This window comes from Ambystoma mexicanum, chromosome 7q (genome assembly GCF_040938575.1).
Source record: "Ambystoma mexicanum isolate Mex_15411 chromosome 7q, UKY_AmexF1_1, whole genome shotgun sequence".
NCBI classification, from domain to species: domain Eukaryota; kingdom Metazoa; phylum Chordata; class Amphibia; order Caudata; family Ambystomatidae; genus Ambystoma; species Ambystoma mexicanum.
Window position 1 is genome coordinate 493,301,932 of NC_090941.1, and position 26,974 is coordinate 493,328,905.

The following is a 26,974-nucleotide window of genomic DNA, read 5'->3' on the forward strand; positions in this document are numbered from 1 at the left end:
GACTTCTCCCAAGCTGTCCAGGTGCAAAGAATATCATATACAGCCATCAAACGGTGACTTCAGGACAATCAAATACAGTATTCAATGCTCCTCCCCACGAAACTCTGCATCCAGCACGAGGGCAAAGCTCAATTTTTCACTACTCCAGAAGAAGCTAGCGACTACCTGGACCGAGCCGGCTGCAGACCCACCTCCTGCAGACACGCAAGACCACAACGCAGAGACCGGATGAGGAGAGATCCGCCATAAACTACTTCGTAAACTACAAACGGCAGGGGCACCAAGCAACCACCACTACCTGAAAACAATCACCGCAGTAGTCCTATTCCTTGAATTATGGGAGCCTCTCCCCTCTTGGAAGGCCACGAAATGTTCACCACTAACCATCTACCCATCCCCCGGTAACACTGTTTAAAATTGCCACCTGGAACATTCAAGAGCACCCGGCCCGGATGGCATATTAAATGTAGATTTAAAGAAGTACCCAGAAGAATGGGCAAGATTTATGAGGAATGTCTTTAAGAACTGTAACAACGTACAAGAGATCCCAACTTCATGGAGGAGGGCTACGGTTGTTCCGTTCTTTAAGAGAGGCAGAAGAGACGATCTGCGCCAGTACCGCCCAATAGCCCTTCTCGACGTGATTGGAAAAGTATTTGGCTCTCTTGCTCTGGATGCTTTTCAGAATTGGCTGAAATCTTCCGACCTGTCAGATCCGTTTCAATCGGGTTTTACAAAGAACTCAGGGACAACAACAAACATACTCCTGCTGAGTAGCATCAAAGCAAGAATTATGCAGGGTGGACAAACAGTGTACATGGCACTCATTGACCTGGTCCAAGCATTTGACCAGGTCAGTAGAGAACGTCTGTGCAAGAAACTAGAAATCAAGAACTGACCGTAGTCAATAATTGGGCCGATCCGAGCACTCTACCAGGAGACAACTATGAGAGTGAGGCTCAATAAGTCTGGCCAGTTATCTGAGGAAATTACGACAGTGAGGGGCATCAAGCAGGGATGCCCATTGGCCCCGGCTTTATATAAACGCCTATATAGCTGACTACTCAGATACCGAAAAGAAGCTAAGAATTTTTCTGCCAACAGTAGGAGGAGTAAAGATATCGAGAATATTATACGCAGATGATATCATCCTCCTAGATTTTAATCCCGGTCTCAGCATTTGGAAATCAATAATCTTGAAATGAATAAAGCAAAGACCAAGATAATGGTCATGGAAAAAAGCCAAAACAAACTGGAAAAGGCCAAATGGGATGCTGATGGTTTGCAACTAGAGAAAGTGAACGCTTTTAAATACTTGGGAGTGATAAGTAGCAACTAACTGGAACAGCCGATCCAAGATTCCCTCTTTGCAAGAATAAAAGTCTCAAGCTAAGGCAATAGATAAAAGGTACGGGTTACTCGCTGATCCCGGTGATTACATTTTTTAAAGCAAAAGTAACTGAGCCTGACGGATGCAATGCCTTAGTCACCAGCAACTCTCTGGGTAAAAATTGAGAATTATTTTTGGAGAAAAGTCCGAGGCCTATCTCAAGCGACGTCCATGACTCTGATTAGAAGAGAAACATGCTTACCATGGCGGCAACGGCCACAAGAAACTCACTGATGCTTTATAGAAAAGTTATCACAGAGCCCAGATCAAAGATTCTGAATATCATTAATACAGAAATAGAAAGTGGCAAGAATAGCTTAATGACTAAATGGGCTTCAACTAACGATTTGTTTTTGGCTGAATTGGACACTACCTCATCAGAACTTTCGGCTAACCCTAACAAAGTCATTAAGCGACTAATAGAGACGGATTGGATCGTGACTCTTACTTTGGCCAATAAGTATAAGACAACAAAGGACATTCCAACAATCTCAATGAAAGTGAACATAGTGCAAAGTTATCTGGAAAAAAATCACGGACAAAACCTTGGCCAGACTATTTCTGAGATTCAGATTGAACCAGATTAAGACCAACATAAAGGCTGCAAGAAAGTAAACATCTTCCAACAAATGTCGATATTGCGAGGATAATGAGAAGACGGAAACAAGTCGACATTTGTTACTGTCCTGGCCAGGAACTCAACTTGTTCGATCACGATACCGGACTAAAATACTAGCAATTCGGGAAACTTTCGATGAAGAAACTTGGTGGAATGTTCTGGCCAGCGGGGCACAAGCGGGGCGATGGTGGTAGCCCTATTTTTCAGAGCTAGCTACATAGACCAGCGCAAAGAACATTTGGAGTGACAGAATCCAGGAACAATGTCACTTGGATTTTTCTCGTTTTCGTTTCTGCTGGACTATATGGAGTCCTTTTGTAAAACTGGTAATACAATTAAAGGCATGGTCTAGTAAATTTTTTTATTGTCCCTACGGGTCGGCCATGTTTTTTTTAAGCCTAAGTGGTTCGATTTTAGAAAACTTTTCTATGGACCTTACCCGAGTTATCGTCCATTAAAAGCACGCGAAAACAGGCACCAGGGAGCTGCCATTTTGTGATACTTTAAAATCAAACAGCAACACGGTACATTTAGTAAAGTACATTTATTTGACATTAAATGTTTAGAGAATATTCAGCAATTGCCATATGAACTCCATTTATTTTCTTTTATCTGTATCCACAATGCTACACAGGGTGTTGCTTTTCATTAAAAGAAGCACTTTGGAAGCACGGTGAACCGCAAGGCTGTTCCATCAACTAGGCACTAGTCCATCGTAAAGTTTGATATGTTGCTTCTAGCCACTAGTACAGCGTGAGGGCATGTGGGCACTTGGCGATCGTCCCATAAAATTGTCAGTGTGCTCCAGTTGTTCACACGAAGCTGCAGGTGTCTCACGAAGAAACAGTCTGCTGGTGTCTCAAACCGATGGCAGTAGCAGAAGGGGAGCAAATACCTGTTACGAAAACAAAAAAATTATAATTAGTCTCGCCAGCCGATCTTCATTAATATTACTCATTTTATTTATTACAGCCGATCAGAAACTATTTGCTTGCAAGGATAGTTCAATGGAGTATGTTCGGCTCTAAAATCAATGAGAAAAGTAACGAAATAAATCGAGGCCAACACACAATGATAAACAACAGTTAGTCTACATGCGTGAGGAATGATATGATATATGATATGGCATTTGTAACGCGTCTATACTCAAGTGTTTCAAGGCGCGACGAGGCAGGTGGGGAACAAGGGCAGACAGACAACGATCCTACTAGGCCAGGTGTCTTTCTGATCACGCATGGGGAAGGGGGGGGGCGTAAAAGTGCTGTACATGGTTAGTTGAATACAAATTAAATAATAGGGCCAGCTGGTGGCAAGTGCAAGGTAAATGCCAGGAGAAGGGGCTAAAGGATACAGAGACAGTCCCGTAGTGCAGGTAAGCAGTGCAGGGAAAAGTGGATGGGCCAAGGACCGAGATCGGTGAGACCAGTGAACCTGCATGCCCATGTGCCCACTACGAACACGTTTTCCTTGCTTTTCCTAGATCTTCATTCATTCATTTATTCATGCATCCATTCATTAAATCTTGATTCCGGTATAAAAGCGTGTAAAGATTTACTTACATTATATTTGAAATTTCCATTGTGTCTCTTCGTAATGCAGTCTGTAAAACGGACTGTATACTGAACTAAAATGAAACTCGGTCTAGTTTCTGAATTTTCTGCCTTATCGTCTCTTACGTTATTGCGCACCCCCTTCAAATGTAGTTCTTTCGGCATGGTCCCTGTTTCAAGGTCAAAAAACAATAGACCCTTATACTTCCAGTGCGACTTGTGGGCCTCATCTGGGCATGAGCTGAAAATCAAAGCCGCTGTCCTTCGCATTCTTTATTTGCAACATCACGCAGTATAGGCATCTGTGAGAACTTGAAGTTTAGAATCCCTCTATGTAGTGCGCCTCAATGTGCAAATGCGAACTGGCTTCTCTCCCAAATGCCACGGCCCGCTTGGCGCATTCCAAGTGCCCCAATTTTGTCCCCGTTGTCTGCGAGCTTTGCAGCCCAAATTGAGACATTTAATTTTTGGCAGAAGGTCAGGGAAAGTATAAAGTACCACAGGAGTTGAGTTAAAAGTGAGATTTATTGTTTGTTTGTTTGTTTTATTATTTGCAATACGCAAGCCTCCAATCCGTTAACAGTGCGCAACAGTGCACAACATTTACATGAGATGAGACATGAGAAAAATATATACATACACATATATGAGGTGAATAGAGAGAATTCAAAGATGACACCCAGCTTGTTCGCCACCCATGATGGTGAAGGTAGGGGTTAGGGTTACAGGTACACTGTGCAATAACATTTATTTACAAAAAGACAATCGGATTGCAATTATTTAAACCGGGATTTGTACTTCACAACCAGCTGTGCTTCGGGTGGGAATGGCACAGTCGCAATGTTTGGTGGCAATGGATCACTGCTCTGCACAGAAACGTCCAAAATTCCATATCTGTGCTTCTCTAACACAGCAACAATAAGGCCTTTCACAAAGTCGAACTGCATTTCATCATAGACTGGTTTGATCACCCATTGCTTACCTCATTTTGAAAACACCTTAGTGTAGCGAGGCATCCTTACTTTACCCCTAGTCCTAGATTGTTCACGTCCGACATTGCTGTTATGGGCCAAGACCGCTAGTAGAGTGCGATGTTTCATGCCCCGAAAGCTAAAATGCAAGCGCGTTGGCCTGTACTTTAGGCACATATTGTGGAACAACTCCAAATCTCCTGTGTGACAGAATTCTGTCAGTCCTCTCAAATCTCTTGATAGAGTTTTGTCGAAAACAATCTTCTCAATGGCTTTGTGTGTCGGTGAAGATGGAATCAACCACTTCTTCCTCCGTGCCTCCTCTGGGGACAAAGGGCCATGTTCACATTGGTGGAAATGTTGATTTGCTGTCCAGCGGTGAACGTTGGTACAGTGGTGCATCAGTGACCGCCATTTTTCAAGTAGTATTTCCACTGACCCTTCACAAGTTTTTGAGCTCCACCAAAGATGGTTGGTGATAGAATGGGACCACTGCAAAATACTTTCAAAACCTTTTTTTTTCCTGCAGCCGAGATTTTCTTACTGATTGATTTAGCAAGATGCCATACATCAAATTGATGATTAATATGTGGGAACTGCTCTCTCATTGCCTTGGCAACTGAAACGTGTCTGTCCGTGGCTATGAGGTCGATGTGCATTCCTCTTGATTGCAGATATTCCACTGATTTTATAAATCCTAGTTTCTCCATGGCCACTGACGATGTACATTGTGTTACCTGCACGACCACCAAACTCACAATTTTCTTACTATCCATGGCCTGAAAGTGGTAGGTGCAGTATTTGGCAGAAAATCCAAGGCTGTCACACTGTCCATCGCCGGCTAGCCTGAATCGTTTGCCTTCGAATGTACTTGCTAGAGACAATTGTTCAATTTTCCAAGCATCACTAATGGCCGGAAACAGATAATCACGTTGGTATATGTAGTACAGCGCTTTAGAAATTAAATGGAGTCCCACAAACTGAAAGAAAGCCTCTAACTTTCTAAAACTGGAGCCACTAAAAAGTGATGCAGCTGCACACAGTAGATTGCCTGCTGGCAGTTTCCCCAGCATCGGTTGTGCAGACCATGAGAACCTATGATTTAAACTACAGGCTGCATTTATTTTGACGTTCCTGCCTTTTATTTGACGAGTCACATTAATCAATGGCTTCCCACATACTTTCCCTGTAATGGAATGCACACATTTCAGCATACTTATAATTTCCATCAAACAACTGTCGAATACAATGTATTTGCTCTCTTTCATTAGACTGTCATTCTGCGTCAACGTTGTTTCGGCCTGTGACGTTGTGGAGATTTCAACACATTGGAAAGTAATATCGCTGATATCAAGTTCTGATGCGTCTATGGATGCTGCGGCTGGTTCATTCTCTGTCATTTCGACATCTATTACTTCAATATTGATGGGAGAACACAACAATGTCGACAGGTTTTTGGGTGGCAAATTTTTGGCCGGTGTAGATTGTGTGAATTGATCTGCAACTACTTCAGAGCTATCTTCAATACATTCAATAACATCTTCTTGTGGTGGTGCGGTCGCACTGTAGCAATGGTCCAATGCAACTTTGCTGTAGTCTCCAAACACAGTTAATTCATGTTCTGGCCATTGGACATGAGCATCTCGAGCCTGAACACGCCTCGCCTCAATGAATAGTTCCTCCATAGTGTACATGGTCTGGCAAGCAACATCTCTCATTCGCTTCACTGTCTGTGTAAGTATAGTTCTGACACCCACAGGTAACTGGAGGAGAGATTGGAAAAGGGATGTTCAGTTTAAACACAAGATAAAGTGTAGTCTAATTGACTGGAAAAAAACATAAAATAGTCCCCAGCAGAAACATTTTTTTTAAATTATGAACTGTTTGTAACTAACCTTTTTTTGTTTTCTTTTCTTTGTAACTTTTTTGACTCAACCTTCAACATCTGCACGCTGTAGCTCCGATTCGTTTCTGCATGTCCTCCCTTCCTCTTGCGCTGCAACGACTATATTTTCTGTATCCGCATAGACAGCACGGAATGAGGCTCCATCGTCTCCCTGAAACATAGTACTTTCATTACTATGTATCAAAATATTGTTAGCATAAAACACAGGTGAGGACGAACACACAGGTACATCTCAATAGCCAAACAAGATTTAAACATTGTGTGCAACAATCAAACGACAAGTATTCGACCAGTGATGATCTATTTCGATGGAGCTGTCAGTATTCATACCTCTGGCTCCGCATGGACTGCCATGAATGGTTGTATTGGAGAGGAGGCATCCGCATCTCCCTGAAACACAGTACTTGCATTAGTATGGTTTTCAATATTGGAAACATAACACACACTTGGGGTTGAACGCACACGTACATATAAAGAGATAACCACAAATGATGCATTGTCTAAAAGAATCAAGGAAAATCTAAATATGATCACATTTCATTGACTTATTTCTCCGATTTTATTTACATCTGCATCATCTAAATTGGATGTTGTGATTGTAGTGGAAGCTTTGTCGCCTCCCTGAAACACAGCACTTGCGTTAATAGGGAAGAAAGTATAGCAAATGGAATCACGTTATATGATCACGCATGATGGAGCAGTCAGTATCCATACCTCGTGCTGCTGAAGAATATCTATGGATGTTGCAAATGTAGTGCGCACTTCCGAAAGCTGTTGCGCCAATTCGTATACGCATGGTCCCGCTTCCGCTTCCACTTCCCCTGGAATTACTTGAATGTCAGGCTCTGCATCAAGTGCAGGGGTTGACACTCCATCAACTGCCTGAAACATAGTACTTGCATTAGTGAGGATTACAATAGTGAAAACATAACACACACCTGGGGTCGACAGCACAGGTACATATCAACGGCTAACCACGAATGAAACATTGTGTAGAACAATCAAACAACAAGAATTCCAGCTCTGATGATGACGCTCGATGGAGCTGTCAGTATCCATACCTCCTGCTGGTGAAGTACATCTAAAAATGTTGTAGATGTGGCGGACGCTTCAGCATCTCCCTGAAAGACAGTACTTGCATTAGTATGGATAACACTAATTATAACTGAAAACATACACCAGTGGACGATAACTAAGGTGTATATCAATTGGAAAACATTCAGTAAAATAATTACACGATAGAATAAAACTATTACTTGACATGCATAAAACGAGTATGTAGCGGATTAGCCTAGTAAGATTACCTGATACGCGCTAGAAGTGGTTGATAACTGCGACCACGTCAAGTATGTAGAATGTTCTTGCTTCAGATTCAAGGGATAGTCAAGAAGTTGTAAAGGTAAATTAATGATTGATAATGAAATGCCAATATTAAAAATAGCCATGTAAGGCGACAGAATACTTGAAAAATGCTCAATACAGCACAGTTCCCTGTTCCCATATATATATATACATTGCGTTTGTGGGTTATGAAATCGAAAAAGAATATATGATAAATGTCATTATTCAAAAAACTATACCCTCATATCAATATCGAAATTATTACAAGGGATAGAACACCTACAATATCAATTAATCCATTTGGCTACCTACACACTACCGCAAGGACTAAAGCTAAATCCGGACACTTGACTCACCAGTGGCGGAATGTGGACGAATAGAGTGGGAATAGCGTTTTCGATCAATTTCCGTGTCGTTCGCCGTTTATTCTTCTTTGTTACCCAAGATGTTGTGTACATGTCCAAGGAAAAGTGCCGGCTGCAGATGAGGTATCGATCACCCCTATTGTCCTGTAAGACTTGTTGGACTCTACTTTCCAGCTCATCCAGTGGATATCCGCAATGTCTGACCCATTCTCTTATTCGATCAACAGTTTTTGAGAATACATGCATTGTAGTGCCTTCAGATTCCGCATGGGTCTTCGAAGGGCAACCGCTAATCGAACAGGCAGGCATTGTTGATAAATCTGAAAAGTAAATATCAACATTATTATACAATCTTCATGAATAAAGATTTGATACAAAAGTAAATGAATCATACAATGATCAATGCAAGATTTGTTTTGGTTGCAGGCACTATACCAGTTCATTATGTGCGGCTAAGTATTTGCATAAGTTGCAGAAATGTATAAATGATGGGACTAAAATCTGAACATGTGACTCGTCCCTTGGATGTTCTGTCTTGCATGAGAAGGAAACATGCTTACATTATAGACTGGACCCCCGAAGGATGCAATTCGATGACAATAGACAAAGATGAAAATAAATAGATCTATTGATAGCATAGCAATGGAAACTCAAGTCAATAGCAATGGGACCAATGAACATAGCACTATTGTGTACTCTACTCGCAAATAGATAGAAATTTAAAAATCTGCGAAATATGACTAGGATACATGGCCTTACCTTGACCAACAAACAGTTGGATTCAGCAAGCAGAGCAGTATGTTGCAGGAGAATAGGTGGGTGGCCACAGGTAGCACACTGATGGGTTTGCTCTAAGCGGTCACAGAAGTTCACGGATAGCACGACGACGAGTAGATTAGCGTAGATCTCAGTGGTTGCCAGGTAGCATGTTCAGGAGTTGACTTGCAAAGCACAAAGATGTTCTCATGAGACATATCAAGTGGTTTATAAAGTATTAGAAACAGGTGTGTGTTTGTGAATTAATGACGCATGTATGTCGTGGTATTAGGGGGGCGGCCTGCTTCAAGGGGAGGCCTGGCTGGAGACACGGGGTCTGAGGAGGCCATGTGACCGATGGCCCCTTGGCGTTGGATACCTTTTGAAGTGTACATGTAGTTTGGCACCTTGGCCTTTCGCGCCCCTGACAGCGCGCATCCACTGGCGCGAACCGCCTTTGATAGAGGGGAGTGGGCTGGATGGGCCTGGGGCGTGCAGATAAGTGTGTGGGAACGAGGGGCCATCAGGCCCCTCTCAATGGCCCCTCTCATGCTTTACTTCTCAGTAGAAACTCGGACCAAGTGCCTCCAGTAGTGGGTTCACCCCTTGCCCTTATGTGATAACTTTGGTTGACAATCGCGTAGATGGGACAACTGAGCATGACTCTTCCTCTGAGATCACTGTCCTGCATGTGAACCAGCCTGAACTAAGCACATCGCTCTTTCATCTCCATAAACGTGTCCTTGCCCACACACCCTCGCCAGTGGAAACTTACTGCCATTGTGACCCTGTGTACCTGCAACGTATTCTCTTCAAGTGCCAGACCACTGACAACAACATGATGCCCACCTAGCAGATCCCCAATTAACATTAGACCCCTACTGCAGTATATCGTTGCTTATCAATAACAAATGCCACATACCAGAGATTCTTGTGAGCACAGACCCACACTTCAACCGGTGTATTACAGTGGTCAAGACCCTTAACCTAAGGCCTGTATAATCCAATGTTAATTGTTAGTATAGATATATGTGTGACTTTTATAGAGACATAACCTACTGAAAGACTTTGAACAAGTGTTATTTAGTGCATGCATTATCGAGAATATTTTATGCTAGCTTAGATAGTGACCACCCTGCTTCACAGCGACCAGACCTTCACCCATTCGGAGCACAGATGTCTGACGTCCATCCTTGAATGGAGACACACTTGATTCATTTAAAAAAATCGAAACAACCGTTGTTAAAATATATGTGGTGTTTTATTTTGTATCTTATTTTCATGACACAAAAATACAAGACTTTAAAGATTATACAGGTCAGGTTGCAGCACAGCGAGAGAAAATCCCCTGTACTGACCGCTGTCACTCGGGAACGTTTCTCTTATGGCACGAACGGCACAGGCGGGTATCACTCTTCGAACGCGGTGTCCAAGCCTCCCCTGGAGCCACCATGTAAAGGAACGATAGGCCACCAGCCTGTACCACCTGTGAAAAGGAATGAAACAAACTGTTTTTAAATGACCAAGATAAGTTTAATAAACATTTGTTGTCAATGACAATTCTTGTAACTAATGGCATTCTGCACGGACAAATGCTATCTAGACAATGCACACTATTGAACGACTTACATGCGTTACAATGATATGTAGATGTAATTTTGGATATAGTAGAAGAACATGAAATAGGAGTGGCATGACAAGCAGAGTTTACTTACTCGGATTACGAGGACGAACAGTTGCGCGAAGTTCGTGCATAAGCACCATCATTATTCTCAACATGGCACGTGTGAGGCAGGATGCCCTGAAGTCTGGCAGCTCGGTGATGCATTGCGGTCATGGCTCACCTTCCGAAATGTAGGCCAGGCATCCTGAGTTTTCTCGGCAGCAGCAGTTCTCCACGGTTGGCATTAGCTCGCACCGATTGCATGTGCACCAGGTGGAGACGCCGTCCATGCGACTAGGCCCAGGCTCTTCATCTGTTGATTCGTCCTGCCAACTGCCGTCCGAATCCCCATCGTTTTCGCGTGCTTCCCTTTCCAGTAGTTCCTCCTCGGTATACTCGGGCTTGTACATGTAGGGCATTATTGTAGCCATTGTTTGGTAAACAAAGTAAAATAATTTACCGAGATGGTACAGGTGTTCACACAGGCTACAAGCGGCGAAGGTAGCTGACCAGAGCACAGAAACGAGTCACAAAATACTCTAAGTAACACAGAGAGAGGAATGGAATCGAAAATCTGCTGCTGTGTGTTGTGAAATGGTCTGTTTATACTTAGATGCAGCAAGTGATAGGATTATCACAAAATGGCGGCTCCCTGGTGCCTGTTTTCGCATGCATTTAATGGACGAAAACTCGGGTAAGGTCCACAGGAAAGTTTTCTAAAATCGAGCCACTTAGGCTCAAAAAACATGGCCGACCTGTAGGGACAATAACATTTTTTACTAGACCATGCCTTTAACACAAAAAAATATATAATGTAAAATACTGAGAAAACTACTATCAGTTGTCTACCTCAGATTACTGACCCCCTCACAGCGCCCACCAGGTCTGTTTAATTGGAAAGGGCTTCCTCCTTCTCACTTGCTGCGCCTTGACTATTATGCTCCTGTTCTGCTGTTGCACCACCCAGACCTGAGAACTGACGAACTGTGCTCCCGCTGAGAAACAAAGTTCAACACTGATGCAGAAAAAAAGGACCACAGGTAACATTCCAGTTGGCAAGAAAAATCTAGTGAGTGAGACGGACATGGGTCAGACTTGAGGGTGTAATCAGAGACATGCAAGGGAGGGTTGGACTCCACTGCCTGCCCCATTCTGGAAAATGCTTCTATTTGATTTAGGGTTTATACAGCACAAACCGACTTAGCCGCATCAGAGCGCTATACAGCTAATTTCATGTTAACAGAGATCAGTGGAAGAGGAGATTACAATAGCTTGGATATCCCAAACTACAGGGCTAATATATACCTAGCAGTAGCCTTAGTGGCCCATATGTGTTCCCTACTGAACATGATCTTGAACACTTCCTGAACAGAAGTAGGGTAGGAGAGCTACTGATTGCACAGGATGGTGTTCCAGTAGGCAGGGGCATAGCAAGAGAAGGCCAGTTTCCTGGTTTTCTCTTTGCGTGACAGTTCAGTATCGAGCCTTGCAATGGTTTGGCTCCTAGTGGAAAGTATCCTACTAGAGCCTGGGCACTTTGTGGCTAGCTAGGCTGGTGTCCGAGCAGTAGTTACCCCATATGTGAAGCAGGCAATTTTGAAGAATATCCTGGCTGGGATGGATAGCCAGTGTAATTCTCTTAGGAGGAGGGAGATGTAGTCAAATTTCCTACCTCCCAGTAGGAGGGGTGTAGCAGCATATTGTACCGCTATAAGGGAGGGCTAGGTATGTGGCCCGGACACCGGTAAGGGAGGCGTTCCGCTCCATGAAATTAACATATTGTCAGGTCACATACTGTGGTTCTGAAATGATCAGGTGGGAGGAAGGGTTTCATATTCTGTAATGCTATCTCACAGTAGGTGGTTTGGGTTTTTGGTTGCTATTTTGCTTGAAGGAGAGTTTGCGGTCTATAATGAACCCAAGAGATTTAGCACATGGTGCCAGCTGAAGTGTGAGTTCATCAAGGTGCATGTCATTCAGCCACCCTTGGATAGACTCCTGTTTAGATGGATAGCCTAGTGGGAAGGAATTCCGATTAGGTGGGATGGAGTTTCAGGTAGGTGCTTATCGTCCAAGCTTTGATAGAGACGAGGCATTTCCTGAGACATGAAATATCCCAAGTACAGTTTGAGGTATAACGTAGTGATGTTGGCGTACTGGTGAAATGAGATATGTGCGTCAACGGGAAGGGACCTGAATGGTTCCATATAACGATTGAAGATCACCCGGGACAGTATTGATTCCTATGGTACTCTGCAAGCAACTGGGTGATGGGCAGATATGAAGTTACCCATCTGGGCTGCTTGGTATCTGTCGGAGAAGTAGAAGGTGAACCAGTTAAGGACTGTGCCTGTCAAAGGCGACAGGAATTCAAGGTGGACCCAGAGACATAATTAGCCTGTATCAATGATTTGAAGAGCATCATCTAGGAGCTGGATGGTGGCAGCATCCATACTACATCTGTGACTAAATCCAGATTGGTAGTCAAAGAGCAGGCCGCTTTGCTTAATCAACTTGTGGAGTTAGTTAGCAACTGCCTAGTTGCCTTTTCAGTGATTTTAGCCTTTTCAGTGATTTTACCAATGAAGGCTAGCGATCAGCCAACCGTTTTGCAAGGTTCACTGGTCTAGTATTTTTTTTTAAGGAAAATAATGATTAATCCTGTTTTAAGGTGCTTGAAAAGACTCCCTGATCGAGCAAGGCTTTGACTATTTGGAGGTATTAAAGGGCGGATCCTGAGAACTGTTTCACAATGTCAGGGGAAAGGATGACAAACTTTTATGAGGTAGGTTTTAGTGATACAAGTGTATCAACAAGGTCCTGGTGGTTAAGGCATGGAAAGAATGTCCACAGTGGTGTTGCACAAGGGATTGTGAACGTGGTGGCCTCCAATTTTATGCATCAATATGTTGTCTGATTTTATCTATCATAGTGATGAAAACATTCATTGTGTTTAGCGTGTCAGGGAATGAGCTGGAGACATGTTTGACTGCCACAAAGAAGACTTTATTCCTGTTCACGGCTGATGTGATAGTCATGGAGTAAAATGCAGCTTTACATTGAGGCGTAGAGTGCAACTCATTTAAGGCAAGAAGGTTCTTAAGCTTAGGTATTTTGTGCCAGAGTTTTATCTTCTGTTCGGTAGTGCGATTATTTTCAGGTACTCTTGGGTATACAAGTGGGCAGAGGGTTAACCCTTATGAGACTTTTTCAGGGAGTGATGTATGTCAGTCTACCAGTTCTGGTGGAATGTTGACAGTAAGGTGTTAATGTTGGGGGTTGGTTGGGATGCTAGCGTTGCAAGACTGTTCTAGTGCTTCAAGGGGTTGTTCTTAAAGGAACGGCGGCAAGACACAATGGCCTTTCCATATCTCTGTGCCCCCCACCCCCATGCCCCATTGAGTGTTTCTGTGCCCCCTTCCATCCCCCTTGCCCCGCGAGTGTTTCTGTGCCCCCTTGAACCAGCTGCCCCTGTGAGTATTTATGTGTCCATCACCCACCCCCATGCCCCCGTGAATGTTTGTTTTCCCACTCCCTCCGCCTTGCCCCCTTTGAGTGTTCTGTTGCCCCCCTACCCTCTGTCTTGCTCACTGTTTAGTTTTCTGTGGCCTCCTCACCCTCCCGTCCACCCCCCTGTCCACCCCCCCTTCCCCTCCCCCCCTTCCCTTCTCCTGTTAAATTGTGGCACTACCTCAATTGCTGTCAGGCATAGTAATCGTAGCGCTGGTCTTTTGCAGCCGCCTGTCCTCTCCTCCTCCTTCCCTCCTCTTGTCTTGTTTAAGCCTGGCACTACATCAATTGCCGTCAGGCACAGTAATCGTAGCCACCTGCCTTTTGCAGCCACTTTGCCCCCCCCCACGTTCTCTTTTATGTCCATTAGCACTTACTCTTATCATTTGTCCCTTGACATCTGATAACAGCTTGTCTGTCTCCCCCCTTTCCCTCCTTGTCTTCTCCTCCCACTCCCCCCCCCCCCCATCACCAGCCTGAATATTTGTCGGACCTTTCATGTTAGTTGCTTGTTCTGTTCCTCTCTCTATCCCCTCTCTCCACTCTCCCCCCACCTCCCTTCTTCCCCTCCTCTTGATATTCATGCACTACATCAATTGTCGTCAGGCATAGTAATGTCACTGCTAGTTTTGTCTCCGTTTTCCTGCCTCTCCTCTCCCTTATTGTTCCCTGCACTTGGACAATCTGAAATGTCACCAGGCTGATGAGTTTTTTTTTCCACATTCTGATTTGTTTCAAGGACCTGTAAGAATGTAACTTTTTTTTCCAATGTTCTATCCCTCCTTGAAACCCTTTGAAACTCATTGTGTATCGGCGCTATACAAATAAACAATCAATCTTATTAGTTGGAATGGTATGCATAAAGAAGATAGGGATGACGGCATGGTTTGTCAAGGCAAGTGGAATCTGACTGAAGCCTTTTAAATGGGGAAACACAAGACATTGCTGAGAATATTCCCACTGATGTGGGTGGGGTTGAGTACATGTTTTATGTTCATGGATTCAGGGATATATGTTGTGTTAGATAGCACCACTGGGGTTTTAGGTAGCTTGGGTTCCTGGTAAATTGAGATCACCAAGGAAAAGGTTTGTTGAGTAGTCAATTGACGCGGTGTAATGCGAACAGAGATATCATCAAGGAATGACCAGAACCTGGGGGTGGTAGATGGATGAGATAGAAGGTGGCAATCTGTGTGATAGTAGGCAGTGGCAAGTGAGCAGCTCCATGAGCTTCATAGGCAACTGGGTGAGCAGGGTGTATGCCCAGTTTGATTTGTAGATGAGGTAGGGGGAAGAGCCATGTTTTAGTGATAAATATAGCGTCAGCCTTGTGGGTGGAACTTATGTCAGTTATGTCTTTGGCGTAAAGGACAGCCGAGTGGGCGCTGATTAGCATCAAGCTGTGCAAAAACAGCAAGGGGGGTGGCAGAGCGATGTGAGGGATGTGGGCCCGAGGATTGGCAGACCAGGGATTCTTTGAGGGTGATGGGCCCAAGCCGTAGTATGGGACTATACAAATGTATTCCTGATGTTGAATATGTGGCAAGGGTTTCAGCCCATGGCACTATTTGGGCCCTAACAGGCATAAAAAGACAACATTCCTGCCTTCTTCCTTCACTGAGGATTCCGGCAATGAGGTTTCATAGGGAAGGATGAATATATGGAAGAGCAGGTGGCTCCTGATTGGCTGGTGGAAGAGCACTGCAATGAGTGGGAAACAAAGCCCTTACCATTTGAAAAAGCTAGAGGAGGTGTAGCTGGTCATGGGACCAACACTCCTCTGAGACCAGTGGGAAAGAGCATGGCAATGGAGGGAAAAAAACATACTTGTGCGGCTAAAGGTTGCTACCTGCGGACAGGTATGGGGAGGGAGGTCTATTAAAGTTCCATCAAAATGAGGCTGGAGCTGGCCCTTTGAAAGTACATACAAAAGGCCTGCACATTACTGAGACAACATGTGTTATGCTATTAAAATCTGTATGGCACAGATCTGTTCATAAATTCATAAATATGAAGGCTTAATGCTCCTTGTGATGAATATACTTTTTGAAATTGTTCAGGGACACAATCTGCTTATGTCAAATTTGATTAATCAACTATGGCTCACGATTTTATCCAAAGCTGGTCTTCACTGTCATTTTACAATGCTGCACTGCACACAGAGTAATTCCACCCCATATTGTTCAGTCTAGATCACCACATGGAACAATAAAACAGGTTGTGCATTTTTCCTTATCTATTTTATCAACTCAGAGGGAACATCTATCTAAAATACCTGTTCATACTCACATGTCTCTGCAACCATCTGTGCAGCTGCATGAATCTTTGAACGTGCTGTAAAAGTTGTCCCTGTAATATGCAGGTGGCCATGGGGCTTTTTTATATGTGAAATAGGGCAGCTTTGAGCAGTCAATTTCATTACGGAAGGACACTGGCACAGACTCAGCCCCTCCGCTGATATCAGATTCCTGTGCAAAGGCTTCCCTGGTGGGAGCAGTTCGGTCTATCTGAACGTAGGTGTTGAAGGAAAAATAATTTACAAATAAAGAGCAGCACTTAGTTTCAAAGAGGTATCTCTGGACTTCCTTAAAGTTTCTAAGACTTCTTCCACAGGGTGCTTGATAGTAGACATCCAGTAAATCGGCATGGTGTGTCTTTTTTGCATGCCGTCTTTGAAAGTGACATAAGACAGGAATTTTCAAAATGTTTTCTCCTCTGAACGCAAAAGGGGATCTTTCTGAGAAGCACGTTGTCCTGCAGCGACAGTGGCTCTGAAAGCATCTCTTTACAGGTGATAACTTGTTAGAACAAATATCTTCAATGGGGGCTTCAGGTGATGGCACAGGAGTTTCCCTGTTCTCTGATGTCCTGCAAACAACCAACATAACAGAATGAGGGTGGTTTCACAAGCTTTTATTTTATTGATGCAATTAGCAGAAACATAAAGCATACTAGAATATGCAATAACAAATGCAATAGACCACTTAGAAACAGATTTGCACACAGCAGCACAGAATCAAAGTGATCTTGCATTTTCCCTCCCTGCCTACTAAACCAACCCACCCCTTTCTTTCGAATCCGCCAGAGCACAGGGGGACCATGTAAATGGCAGCAGAGTGTGGTATAAATCCCAGTAACATAACAGTCATGATTAGGTTTATCACTGAGAGATGAGAAAAGAAGGCATTTGAAATCTAGTTCAATGCTAATTTATGGGATGTTAGAAAGTCACTATTAGGCATAATCATTGTTCATAAATCTTGAATGAACTGTGAAAAGCACTCTATGCAAAAGCAACTGATAAGCCCTACCAAAAAGTATTTAAATCAATGAAGCATCTGAAGGCGAATATTAGAACGTGGGCACATTCATGTAACGTCTCAAACCTACACGAATGTATAAACTGTGAAGAAAAACCACGCTGTGATAAAGCAAGCAGCCCATTTAGTAAAAGGCTTCATGCTTAGGCGAGCAGAGCACCAGTAGTCATTCTTTAATTAGGCCACAACACACACATATTTATATATACATATATGTATTACATAACCGCCTAACTCTTAAGCTAGGCACAGTATCATTTTGCTCTAGTTAGAGAAATCCATAGAAAGAATGTTTATATTGATAAATCCATGATCGTCAATATCTTACATTAGCTGAATACACTAAAGGCAGGCTTTCTAGCAGCATGAAAATCTCCCCCATTACCCCACAGTAGAAAAGCAGCAGTCTGACTTTAACTGAAAGGCACACATTCCAGAGTCGCAACATTTATACAGCCACAGGCCAGATACAGCGCAGGAACTGATAGAGCGAAAAGGAAGCAAAACAGCTTTCCCAGCGTTTAGTTTGCATGGTGAGAGCATGAAAGCGTAAGATAAAATGATACTAGACTCCGGAGGTTTTAAGAACAAGACAACTGATCAGACTACATACGATTTGCTGAAGTTCCCAGTGCCATGTCCCAGAGAAAATAGTCCAAAGTGTGCAACTTTGGCAGGAGTTGAACAGCCAGCACGACAAAGCATGAATGATTGGAGCACAACACTGCCACCTGTAGGACAAATAGCACTTGCAGAGCTCTCTTTGGTGAACAAACAGCTATGCAGTAACCATTATTCACAGTTCACCCCTAATTGAAAAGTAAAAAACAGACATTTACATATAGCCCACTACATGGCTACAGCAGTGATGCAGACAACTCATCTTGCATAAGAACCTTTGCCTATATAATAGAATTAAATAGGAACTAATTGGTATAGCTGCCCACTGTGAGAAACCTGAGGGCATCCTCACATTTCCTCCCTTTGGGTCTTCCGCTAAGTTGGCCAAGGAAGGGCTGCCGCTCTTGGGTCCCGACACTGAGGGTGGAGAAGACGGGGAGTATCACCTTGGAGAAGGGCCTTGGCGGATTGGGAGTGGGGTGCCTTTAGGAGAGACCTGGTATCCCCCGTGCCCTAATGACAATCAACTTGAGCCTCCCTGACCCTTATGGTTAATTGTAGGTCAACTACCCTTGTTTCCCGTCTTGTACACTTGACAGTATTGAGACAAAGACAGCTGAGAGTAAGGAACACCACATACTCTCACCACTTTAGTACTGAGACGAGGCATAAGCAACTGAGAGTAACTAACACCATTCACTCTCACCACTTAGGTACTGGAACGACGAAGATGCCTGCAAGTTATGAAGGTCAGCCATGTCCTCTTAATCAGAGTCAGGCAGAATTGAATAATACACCTGAAGCATATTGAAGAACCACAGGTGTATAAAAGGCAAAGCCGAGAAGTGAGGAGGGAGAGAAACCTGGGGAACTTGGGCACAGATATTGATACAAACCCCCGGGAATCTGGAGGCAGTCGTGGCAGGATCCGAGGATGAGACGGGACGCCGGCCGACATCCCCAAATCAAGGGAAGCCTCCTGTGTGCAGAGGGAAGACTTTTGTGTGAAGTGGAAGCAAAAGCAGCTGCGGCAAGGAACGAGCAAAGAGGACACCATGTCTGACATCGCAGATGTATTGAAGCTGACTCGACAGTTGAATAATGAACTGGATGCAAATAGCAAACTGCTAATGTTGAATCACATACTAAAAGAAAATAGGAAACTAAATCAAATTAAGAACTCTGACTGCAGAGTTGAAGTCGAGTCTAAGAAACTGGAGCTGCATTTGAGAAACTACGGGTTTGTTGAATATTATTTAAATGGTAGAGACTATTCCCACCATAGCTATAGGGCAAAGCACGTGTTTTTCCAAACCCGAAAATTGAATAAAGGTTTTGAAACTTGTACCTCTTGTGTCAGTGTCATACTTGTGATACCATGCACGACAGAGGGTTTCCCTGCATGTTACCCCATTTAATAGAGATGGGTCTTGTGTATGCCTTGTTAACTCTTACACACGTGGAAGGGGCCCTGAAACTGGCAAACACCCATTTGCAAAATTGCGGGACAAATCCATAATTACCCAGAGCTTCCCTCAAATAAGGCCAGGCCACGCTGTAAACAGCTTTATTCGCGTCCGGGGAGAACACTACCGAATACTGTTTAGTACGCACCCCCAAGACAATCATGTTCAGTGCTCATTGGATGTCCTCTAAGGCTGATCGCCCTTTTATGATGCTTGTCTGGTCCTCAATCCATTTTGGCAGAATTTCTGCTAGCCTATTGGCCAATATTTTTGTATAGATCTTCACGTCGCAGTTGAGTAGTGCAATAGGTCGATACGACGTGCACTCAGCCGTATATTTCCCGGTTGTAGAATAAGTGAGATCCAGGACTCCCCATTGTTCCCGACACCCTCCCGGTTGTTCCAAAACAAAAGAGTTAAATAGCTTCACCATCTTGGGGATCAATTGGGCTCAGTAACCTTTATAGAAGACATTGGTGAACCCATTGGGGACACAGGGCTTTATTATTCGGAAGGGCTTTGATAACCAAATCAATTTCTGGTGCAGTAATCAGGCTCTCCAGCGCAATCTTGTCGGGTTCCGATAGTTTGGGAAGCCAGAGCTTACTTAGTATAGACCCGGCCGCCTAGAACCTAGTGCTTCCCTCCCCTGGGAAGTCAGTGAAATATGACTATTATCTTGATTTCATCCCTTCTCCCCCCCCCCCCCCCAGCAGAGAATCCCCTCCCAGTCTTGAGGTCTCCTACTCGGTTACGTGACTGAGCTGATTTCAATTTGGACACTAGGATTTTGTTCGCCTGTCCCCCCTGGTGTAATATTGCTTGGGATGCAGTAGATTATTAGCTGCTGCGCCTGCCTGTAGGGACTCTGTTGGACCGCGGTGTGTTCCTTCGCTTATGCTCCTGTTCCCTGTCACGAAGCTCGGATTCCAACATTTCCCTAACAGAGAATTTGGCTTGAGCCAAGGCTGCCACTTCTCCTATAAGTACACCCAGGAATACAGCCTTCCCCGCGTCCCATGCGAGATCCTTGTCCAGTTCCCCCGTATCATTCTCCCTAAAATAGTTCTTAATCGGCTACCCCATTTCCCGCCTGATCACCAGGTCTGTTAGGGTTGCTTTGTTTAACTGCAAAGGAGCACGCTCTGTAGGACAAGTGTAACTGGGCGTGGTCTGTGTATTGCGTGGACTATTTCCACAGACTTTGTGTAGCTGACGATGGAAGATTTGTGTACTGCAGAAAAGAATGTGTAATCCCACTCCTCCTGATGATGAAAACGCCAGGCTTCTGTCAGGTCTAATTCAAGTAGCATGCTCGTAATAGCCCTGAAGTTTTCAGAGGGCTACCTCGGAGGCGGAAGATGTCTGATCAGCATGTGGGTTGACCACACTACTGAAATCCCGCTCTCCAATCAGCGCCCCCTCCATGAACACCAAGGTAATCGGGATCAGATCCCGGACAAACTTGTCCTGGTTGTCATTTGGCCCATATAATCCCACCACTGTCAGCGAGATCCCCTCCAACGAGCTTTGTACTGCTACTGTCCCACAGGGTATGCTTCAACTGCTCTCACTTTAAACGGAAAACCCCTTCCCAGCAGAATGGCCACTCCCTTCCTCTTGACCCCAGCGCACCCTGTGGAAACCTCTTGCATTTAAGCTTCTTCTCAGGGAAGCAAGTGAGTCTCTTGTAAAATCGTTATGTGCCACCCTAGATTTCCTAACCGCCCCAAGATTGTTTTACGTTTCATGGGTGAATTAAGGCCCCGAACATTCCATGTGCCCACTCGCAGTGTCACAATTACCTTACCGAGTAGATCCAAAGCAGCTCCACCATTGGGACCCCAGGGACTCGTGACTAGCCAAACCAGTCAACCCGTCCCTCCCATCACGTTTCTACTTGTGCACTGGTGTCTTTCAAGCTTGAGTTCATCAACCAAATTGTAATTATAGTTTTTTTGTAATTGGTGATTTATAACGCGCTTAATACCCAGAGGTTTCTAATCGCGGACCCGGGGATCGAACTGGTGTTGCTCCGCGTCGTCTTGCTTCCAAGGCGAGTGGGTTGCCCCCAAGCTATCCTCCCGAGATTGTTAGGCAGAATCCTATGAAGTGCCCTTAGGGACCACTACACACGATTAAGACCACAGGTGGCAATACAAGTTTTACCTTTAGTACAAGCCTGTACTAAGTTATAGTGGTAGCAGTAGCAGAGCAGCCAGGCTTATCCCAAGAGTATATGAGCAGTAGCAGAGATTACACAAAGGGACCACAATTACTATGACTCAAGCAAACACTGACTCAAGGTTTCAGGTAAAAAATATAAGTACATTTATTTTTAAACCATCAGTTATAAACACAACACCTCTATTAAACTTTAAACAAAACCACACGTTAAATATACTACAACTAACCAATTCACTTTGTACAGTAAGTCTCAATGTAAGTACCCTGTGTTTGAATGAAACCGTGTTATGAACAAAACACGATACCGCGGATATGGTTGCGATCACTTTTTGAAAGTTCGGTCTACTAAATAAACGCATATCCGTGACATGAAATGCTACCAGGGAAAAAACACACTTTGCATCCGAGAGACCCAGAGGGATGGAGGCAAAAATCACAGGCAATATTTAGGTTAGGCAGACAGTATCGAGAAACAATCAGAAACAGGAGTTCAAAAGTCAAAGGGTCGGAGCCAGGTTTAGATGACACCAGAGGCCTGTGCCGAAGATCACACCGTTAGACAGTTCACGATTCCGTACAGCCCAAGAGTACTTGAATATTGTCAATGTTCGGAAGCAAAAGTTATAAGAAGCAGGGAAGACAAGGACGAGCCTTGAAGATGAAGAAAAGGGGGTTGACCCAGTTTCCTCAAGTAGAACACAATACCCTATTTCCACGATGCAGCTGGAGCCCTGGCAGTTGTTCCTGTTGGTTTCCCGCAGACCCACGATTCCTGGAGCTTCGTTGTGAAGGAGGACGTCTGAAGGGGGTCTTCACCACACAGGGATGAAGCCGGCAGCAGCAACAACGAAAAGGTGTGCTCCTTAAAAACAAGAGAGGCTCAGCAGGTGGCTATCCGGACCACTACAGCAGTGTGCAGCGATTTCGACCAAGGCGGAGATCTCTGGCTGAAGAAGATGAGCTGGTTATCCCCACCAGGCTCAAGGGAAGAAGACTCCGGACTGGATCTTCTCTTAGTCGTCGAAAGGGTAGATAGCTCAGGACTGCAGCAGAGCTTCACCGGGACGGGGTACTTACAGCAGCCGTCGTTCTCTCCACTTTTCTTCGGTTCCTTGTAGTTCCAGAGGCGACTCTGACTTCTAGCCCAAGAGACCTGCCTTTTATGCGCAAAACCCCCATTCACACAGCCTGGCTGTCAATCACACAGCGGGGGGGTTGTCCAGCCGGGACAACCACCTCAGCCAATCATGGCAAAGTGTGACTTGGGTTTCCTAGGATACCCTGTGCAGGGGGTGACTACACCCCACCCTCACATTCAGCCCACCTAGACACCCAGGCACCTTGAGGAGGGCTTCTCTGCAGAAGCCCGCCAAAAAGACGGTGAACAAAGAAGGCAAACCTAGTTTGCCGCGCAAAGTAAATCACAAGAAGAATAAACCCAACCGGAGCCAAAAGAAAGACGATTTGGTCAAGCGGGTTTATGTTCGAGGCTAATATAATAGCCAAGAACAGTACCACGTTTATCTAATATAATCGCGGTAGAAAAGTTAGGGTAGATACCACTGCCACCAGCCAAGTCTAAGGGCCTCATTACACGGATGGCGGTAGGTATTTAACGTTACCGGTAATGGAATACCGGTAACGTTAAATGCCCATGCGAATTACGACCCGGCTCACCGCCATTAGCAGCACCGCTAATTACGGTGCCACTAATAGCGGTCAGTCCGCGTGCGCGCGACCCGCCAACCCGTAAATAATTACATGCCGCTAATAGCACACCATCACAAGGCCAGTGCACACGGCAATAGCGCCATGGTAAATACCCCAAAACCCCTTACCGGCATGGTGGCAATACCGCCATCGCGAACCACCCGTTAAAAGAACTAAGCAGTGTCAACACCTGCCACAGGTGGCCAAAATCAGCACAGGTGGAGGCAATGGAGACTGTGGCTGCTCAAAAGAAGCACACCACACCCCTTCCTACACCCCTTCCAACAAACACCAAGATGGTTCCAATACTGGCAGCATTACATGGCCTGTGTTAGGGAGAATTCTCGGTTTAGGCTGAATTTCCCTACCTAGTGAGTCCCCCAGCAGCTTTGCTGGATTTCTGGGGTTTCTTTTTTTTCTCCTGCCAAGAGTGAGACTCTTTTACCCTCACACTTGTTTGAAGTGTGTTTTCTTGGTTAAACCTTGTGTTGAATGGGCTATGGGGTCTTTTACTCCATAGGGCCTCATGTATTTTTGTGATGTGGGTTACACAGCACCCTCTGTGCAGTAACCGAGGGGTGTCCTAGGGACTCCCCAACATAGACTCCATACCCTGGGACTGACTACTGTCTCCCAGGGCATGTAAAGTCACCAAAGACCTTACTAGTCTTAAATCCTGAACAGAACCAGTACAAACCATCATATTGTGGACGTACTGGCTGGGGCAATTCGATTGCCCCAGGGTCTGTTAGTCGAAGGGGCACGTCTCCGTCCCCCCTGATCGAGTTTTGGCTGGTGGCAGTGGAAACTACTTTTTATATTCAACCGCAAATATTTTCCTATGGGATTTCCCATTGTTTTAGGCTAACACATTTAATTATTTATTTACGGTAGCCTCAAACATACCGCCGGTTTATATATTTATTATTATAACTCCGGTTGGGATTTTTTGCCAAAGCTTGATTCTAAAATGGCGTTGGCGTTCGCCTCTGTAACTCTGACCCAAAGTGGAGCCCTTTGTTCCACTTTTGGCGGGCTTCTCCACAGAAGCCCTCCAAAGTGGTGCCACTCTGTCTGGGGTACTTAGGAGGGGTGGAGGGGGATTTAGGCACCCTGGACTGAGTTACCTTGGTAACTCAAGTCGCACTCCGTCCTGATTAACCCAAGTGGTGAGCCGGCCGGCTCACTACTTAGCATGTTTGAGTGACAGCTAGGCTGGGTGAATGGGGGTTTGCTGCATAAAAGCAGGGCTTTGGGGACTGGAACTTCAGAAGTCGCCACAGGACCAAGAATCCGACGAGGGAAGAGCTGAGCCGACCTGCTACGACGACACCACCCGGTGGAGCCCTGCTGAACCGTCTCACCACTCTTCCCAACGACCGAGGAGAACTCTTAACGGAGTGGCTCCTTCCCTTGACTGGTGGGGACAACCAGTTTTTACCTTCTTTCCGCTTCTTCGAGGTATCTCGTGGCCGCCTTGCCCGTGCCAAGCACCCCGGCAACCGGAATACCACACTTTTACCACAACCGCGAAAGTCGGTACAACCCTTTAACCGGAGGACTCCGCGGCTGGTTTCTTCCCGGGCAGTGCAACGACCTTCTTCTTCTGCTCTTCAGCGAGAACTTCTTCCCTGACCGACGTCGAGCCTTGCTGCCATTGCCTGGAACAACTGCCACCGCTGGAGGATCCTTCCCGTTTAAGGTACCGTGTTCTGCCTGGCTTCCCTTGCCACCGACTGTACGGGGTAGTTTTAGCCCCCGGCTTTCGAACCTGGGAGTGCCTGGGACACCCTGGCTAAACTTTCTAAGCCTCTCTAAACTCTTCCTGAACTCTTTTGCAAGACTCTGAATCCCTAATAACTGTGTGATCTTGGGCACATTTTCGCTCTGTCTGCTCTAAGAGTGGGCCCTGCCTAGTGACTTTTGCTCACCTGTGACTTTGTGCTTCTTTGAGCCTACTGAAAGTGTTCTTGACCTTAGAGTGGTGTGTTTATCCTAATTCTGCTCTTTTTCCCTCCCTTCTTTGAACCACTAGAGTGTCATCTAACGTTAAGCACTCACCTCTGTTTGAATTATGTGGTGTTAACCAAGAGTTGTCTAGTTAGGAATAAGGGTTGGGGCTGCTTTCCATATAACTGTGTTTGAAGTGTTTTACTATATATTGCTAGAGTGTTTTCAACTTATGTGTTCTTAAAATAAATAACTATATACTTTTGAAACCAAGCTCTGGTCAGTGTTTGCTTGTACTATTGTGTTTGAGTACCTATTGTGTATACTTTGCATACTGCCTAACTCTTCTTGAGGGAAGTCTGACTGCTCAGCCACAGCTACCAGGTAAATCTGGGTGGTGCAGACTGCTACCAAGTGGGTTTACTGTTATACCTGTAGTCTTAAATCTTTTGCAGTGTTCCCTAAGGGAACTGCACAGGTTTCTGCCTAACAGCCTGGAGGACCTGATTGCAGCGCTGCTGCTACAACAACAGGCTGCACAGAGGAGAGGCAGAAGGAGGAGGAGGGCCAGACAGGCACAGCAAGCACCACCACGCCACCTAATCATACCACAGAGGCACCCACCAATTCCCCGGATCAGAGCCAGTCCATTTAACCTAACACCTAAGCAGATACACACCCTGTACCGTCTGGACCGGGACACCATCACCAGCATCGTGGACATGATACACAACGACATTGTGAGCCTCATAGATATCCGAACTGCCATCTCCCCTCTACTCAAGGTGGTGACAGTGCTCCACTTCCTGGCCACAGGAACCTACCAGCATACAGTGGGGCACATGCATGGCATCTCCCAACCAGTATTCTCACGCATACTGAACCAGGTACTGGATGCCCCCCTGAAGCATGCACCCGAACACATATCCATGCCACGGACTGCCCAGGAGATTGCAAACACCAAAGTTGGCTTCTATTCACTGGCAGGCATCCCAAGTTGCATTGGGGCCATCGACTGTACACATGTGGAATTGGTCGTCCCACATCACAATGAAGTAGTCTACCGAAACAGGAAGCAATTCCACTCCATCAATGTCCAAATGGTATGTGACGCAAACAAGATAATCACACATTGCTGTGCCCGATTTCCAGGATCTACCCATGATTCCATGGTCCTGCGGAACTCAACTATCCCCAGCTACATGGAGCGACAAATGGGACAACGTTTGTGGCTACTTGGTGAGTTCCATGCTAAGCACCTGGCAGTGTGATTGGGGGGGTAGATAGATACTCCAACTGGGTGTGCATTGGGGGGGGATAGATAGATACTCCAACTGGGTGTGCATTGGGGGGGATAGATAGATACTCCAATTGGGTGTGCATTGGGGGGGATAGATAGATACTCCAACTGGGTGTGCATTGGGGGGGATAGATAGATACTCCAACTGGGTGTGCATTGGGGGGGGCGATAGATACTCCAACTGGGTGTAGCCTGTAGTCCGTCGCCCAAATGCACGTACAGATGTACGCCAATGGGCATCTGTGAGGGCAGCAACGTACTTGGGATGAACGGACATGCAAGTATACCACACGACAGAGCGGACAACCCAAATCTGGTGACATCAAACATCAATCCTCATCCACATAGC

At 45.2% G+C, this 26,974-nt stretch overlaps 1 protein-coding gene across 14 annotated transcripts in view; it reads right to left on the minus strand.

Moving 5' to 3' along the window:
- The window catches only part of SETDB2 (SET domain bifurcated histone lysine methyltransferase 2), a 1,645,210-nt gene that overhangs the window by 861,393 nt on the left and 756,843 nt on the right, over positions 1-26,974 (minus strand). For all 14 annotated transcript variants that reach the window (XM_069639329.1, XM_069639325.1, XM_069639326.1 and 11 more), the window contains one exon: positions 16,361-16,939. In XM_069639329.1, coding sequence (XP_069495430.1) covers positions 16,361-16,939 — 579 coding nt within the window. The remainder of the gene's footprint in view (positions 1-16,360; positions 16,940-26,974) is intronic.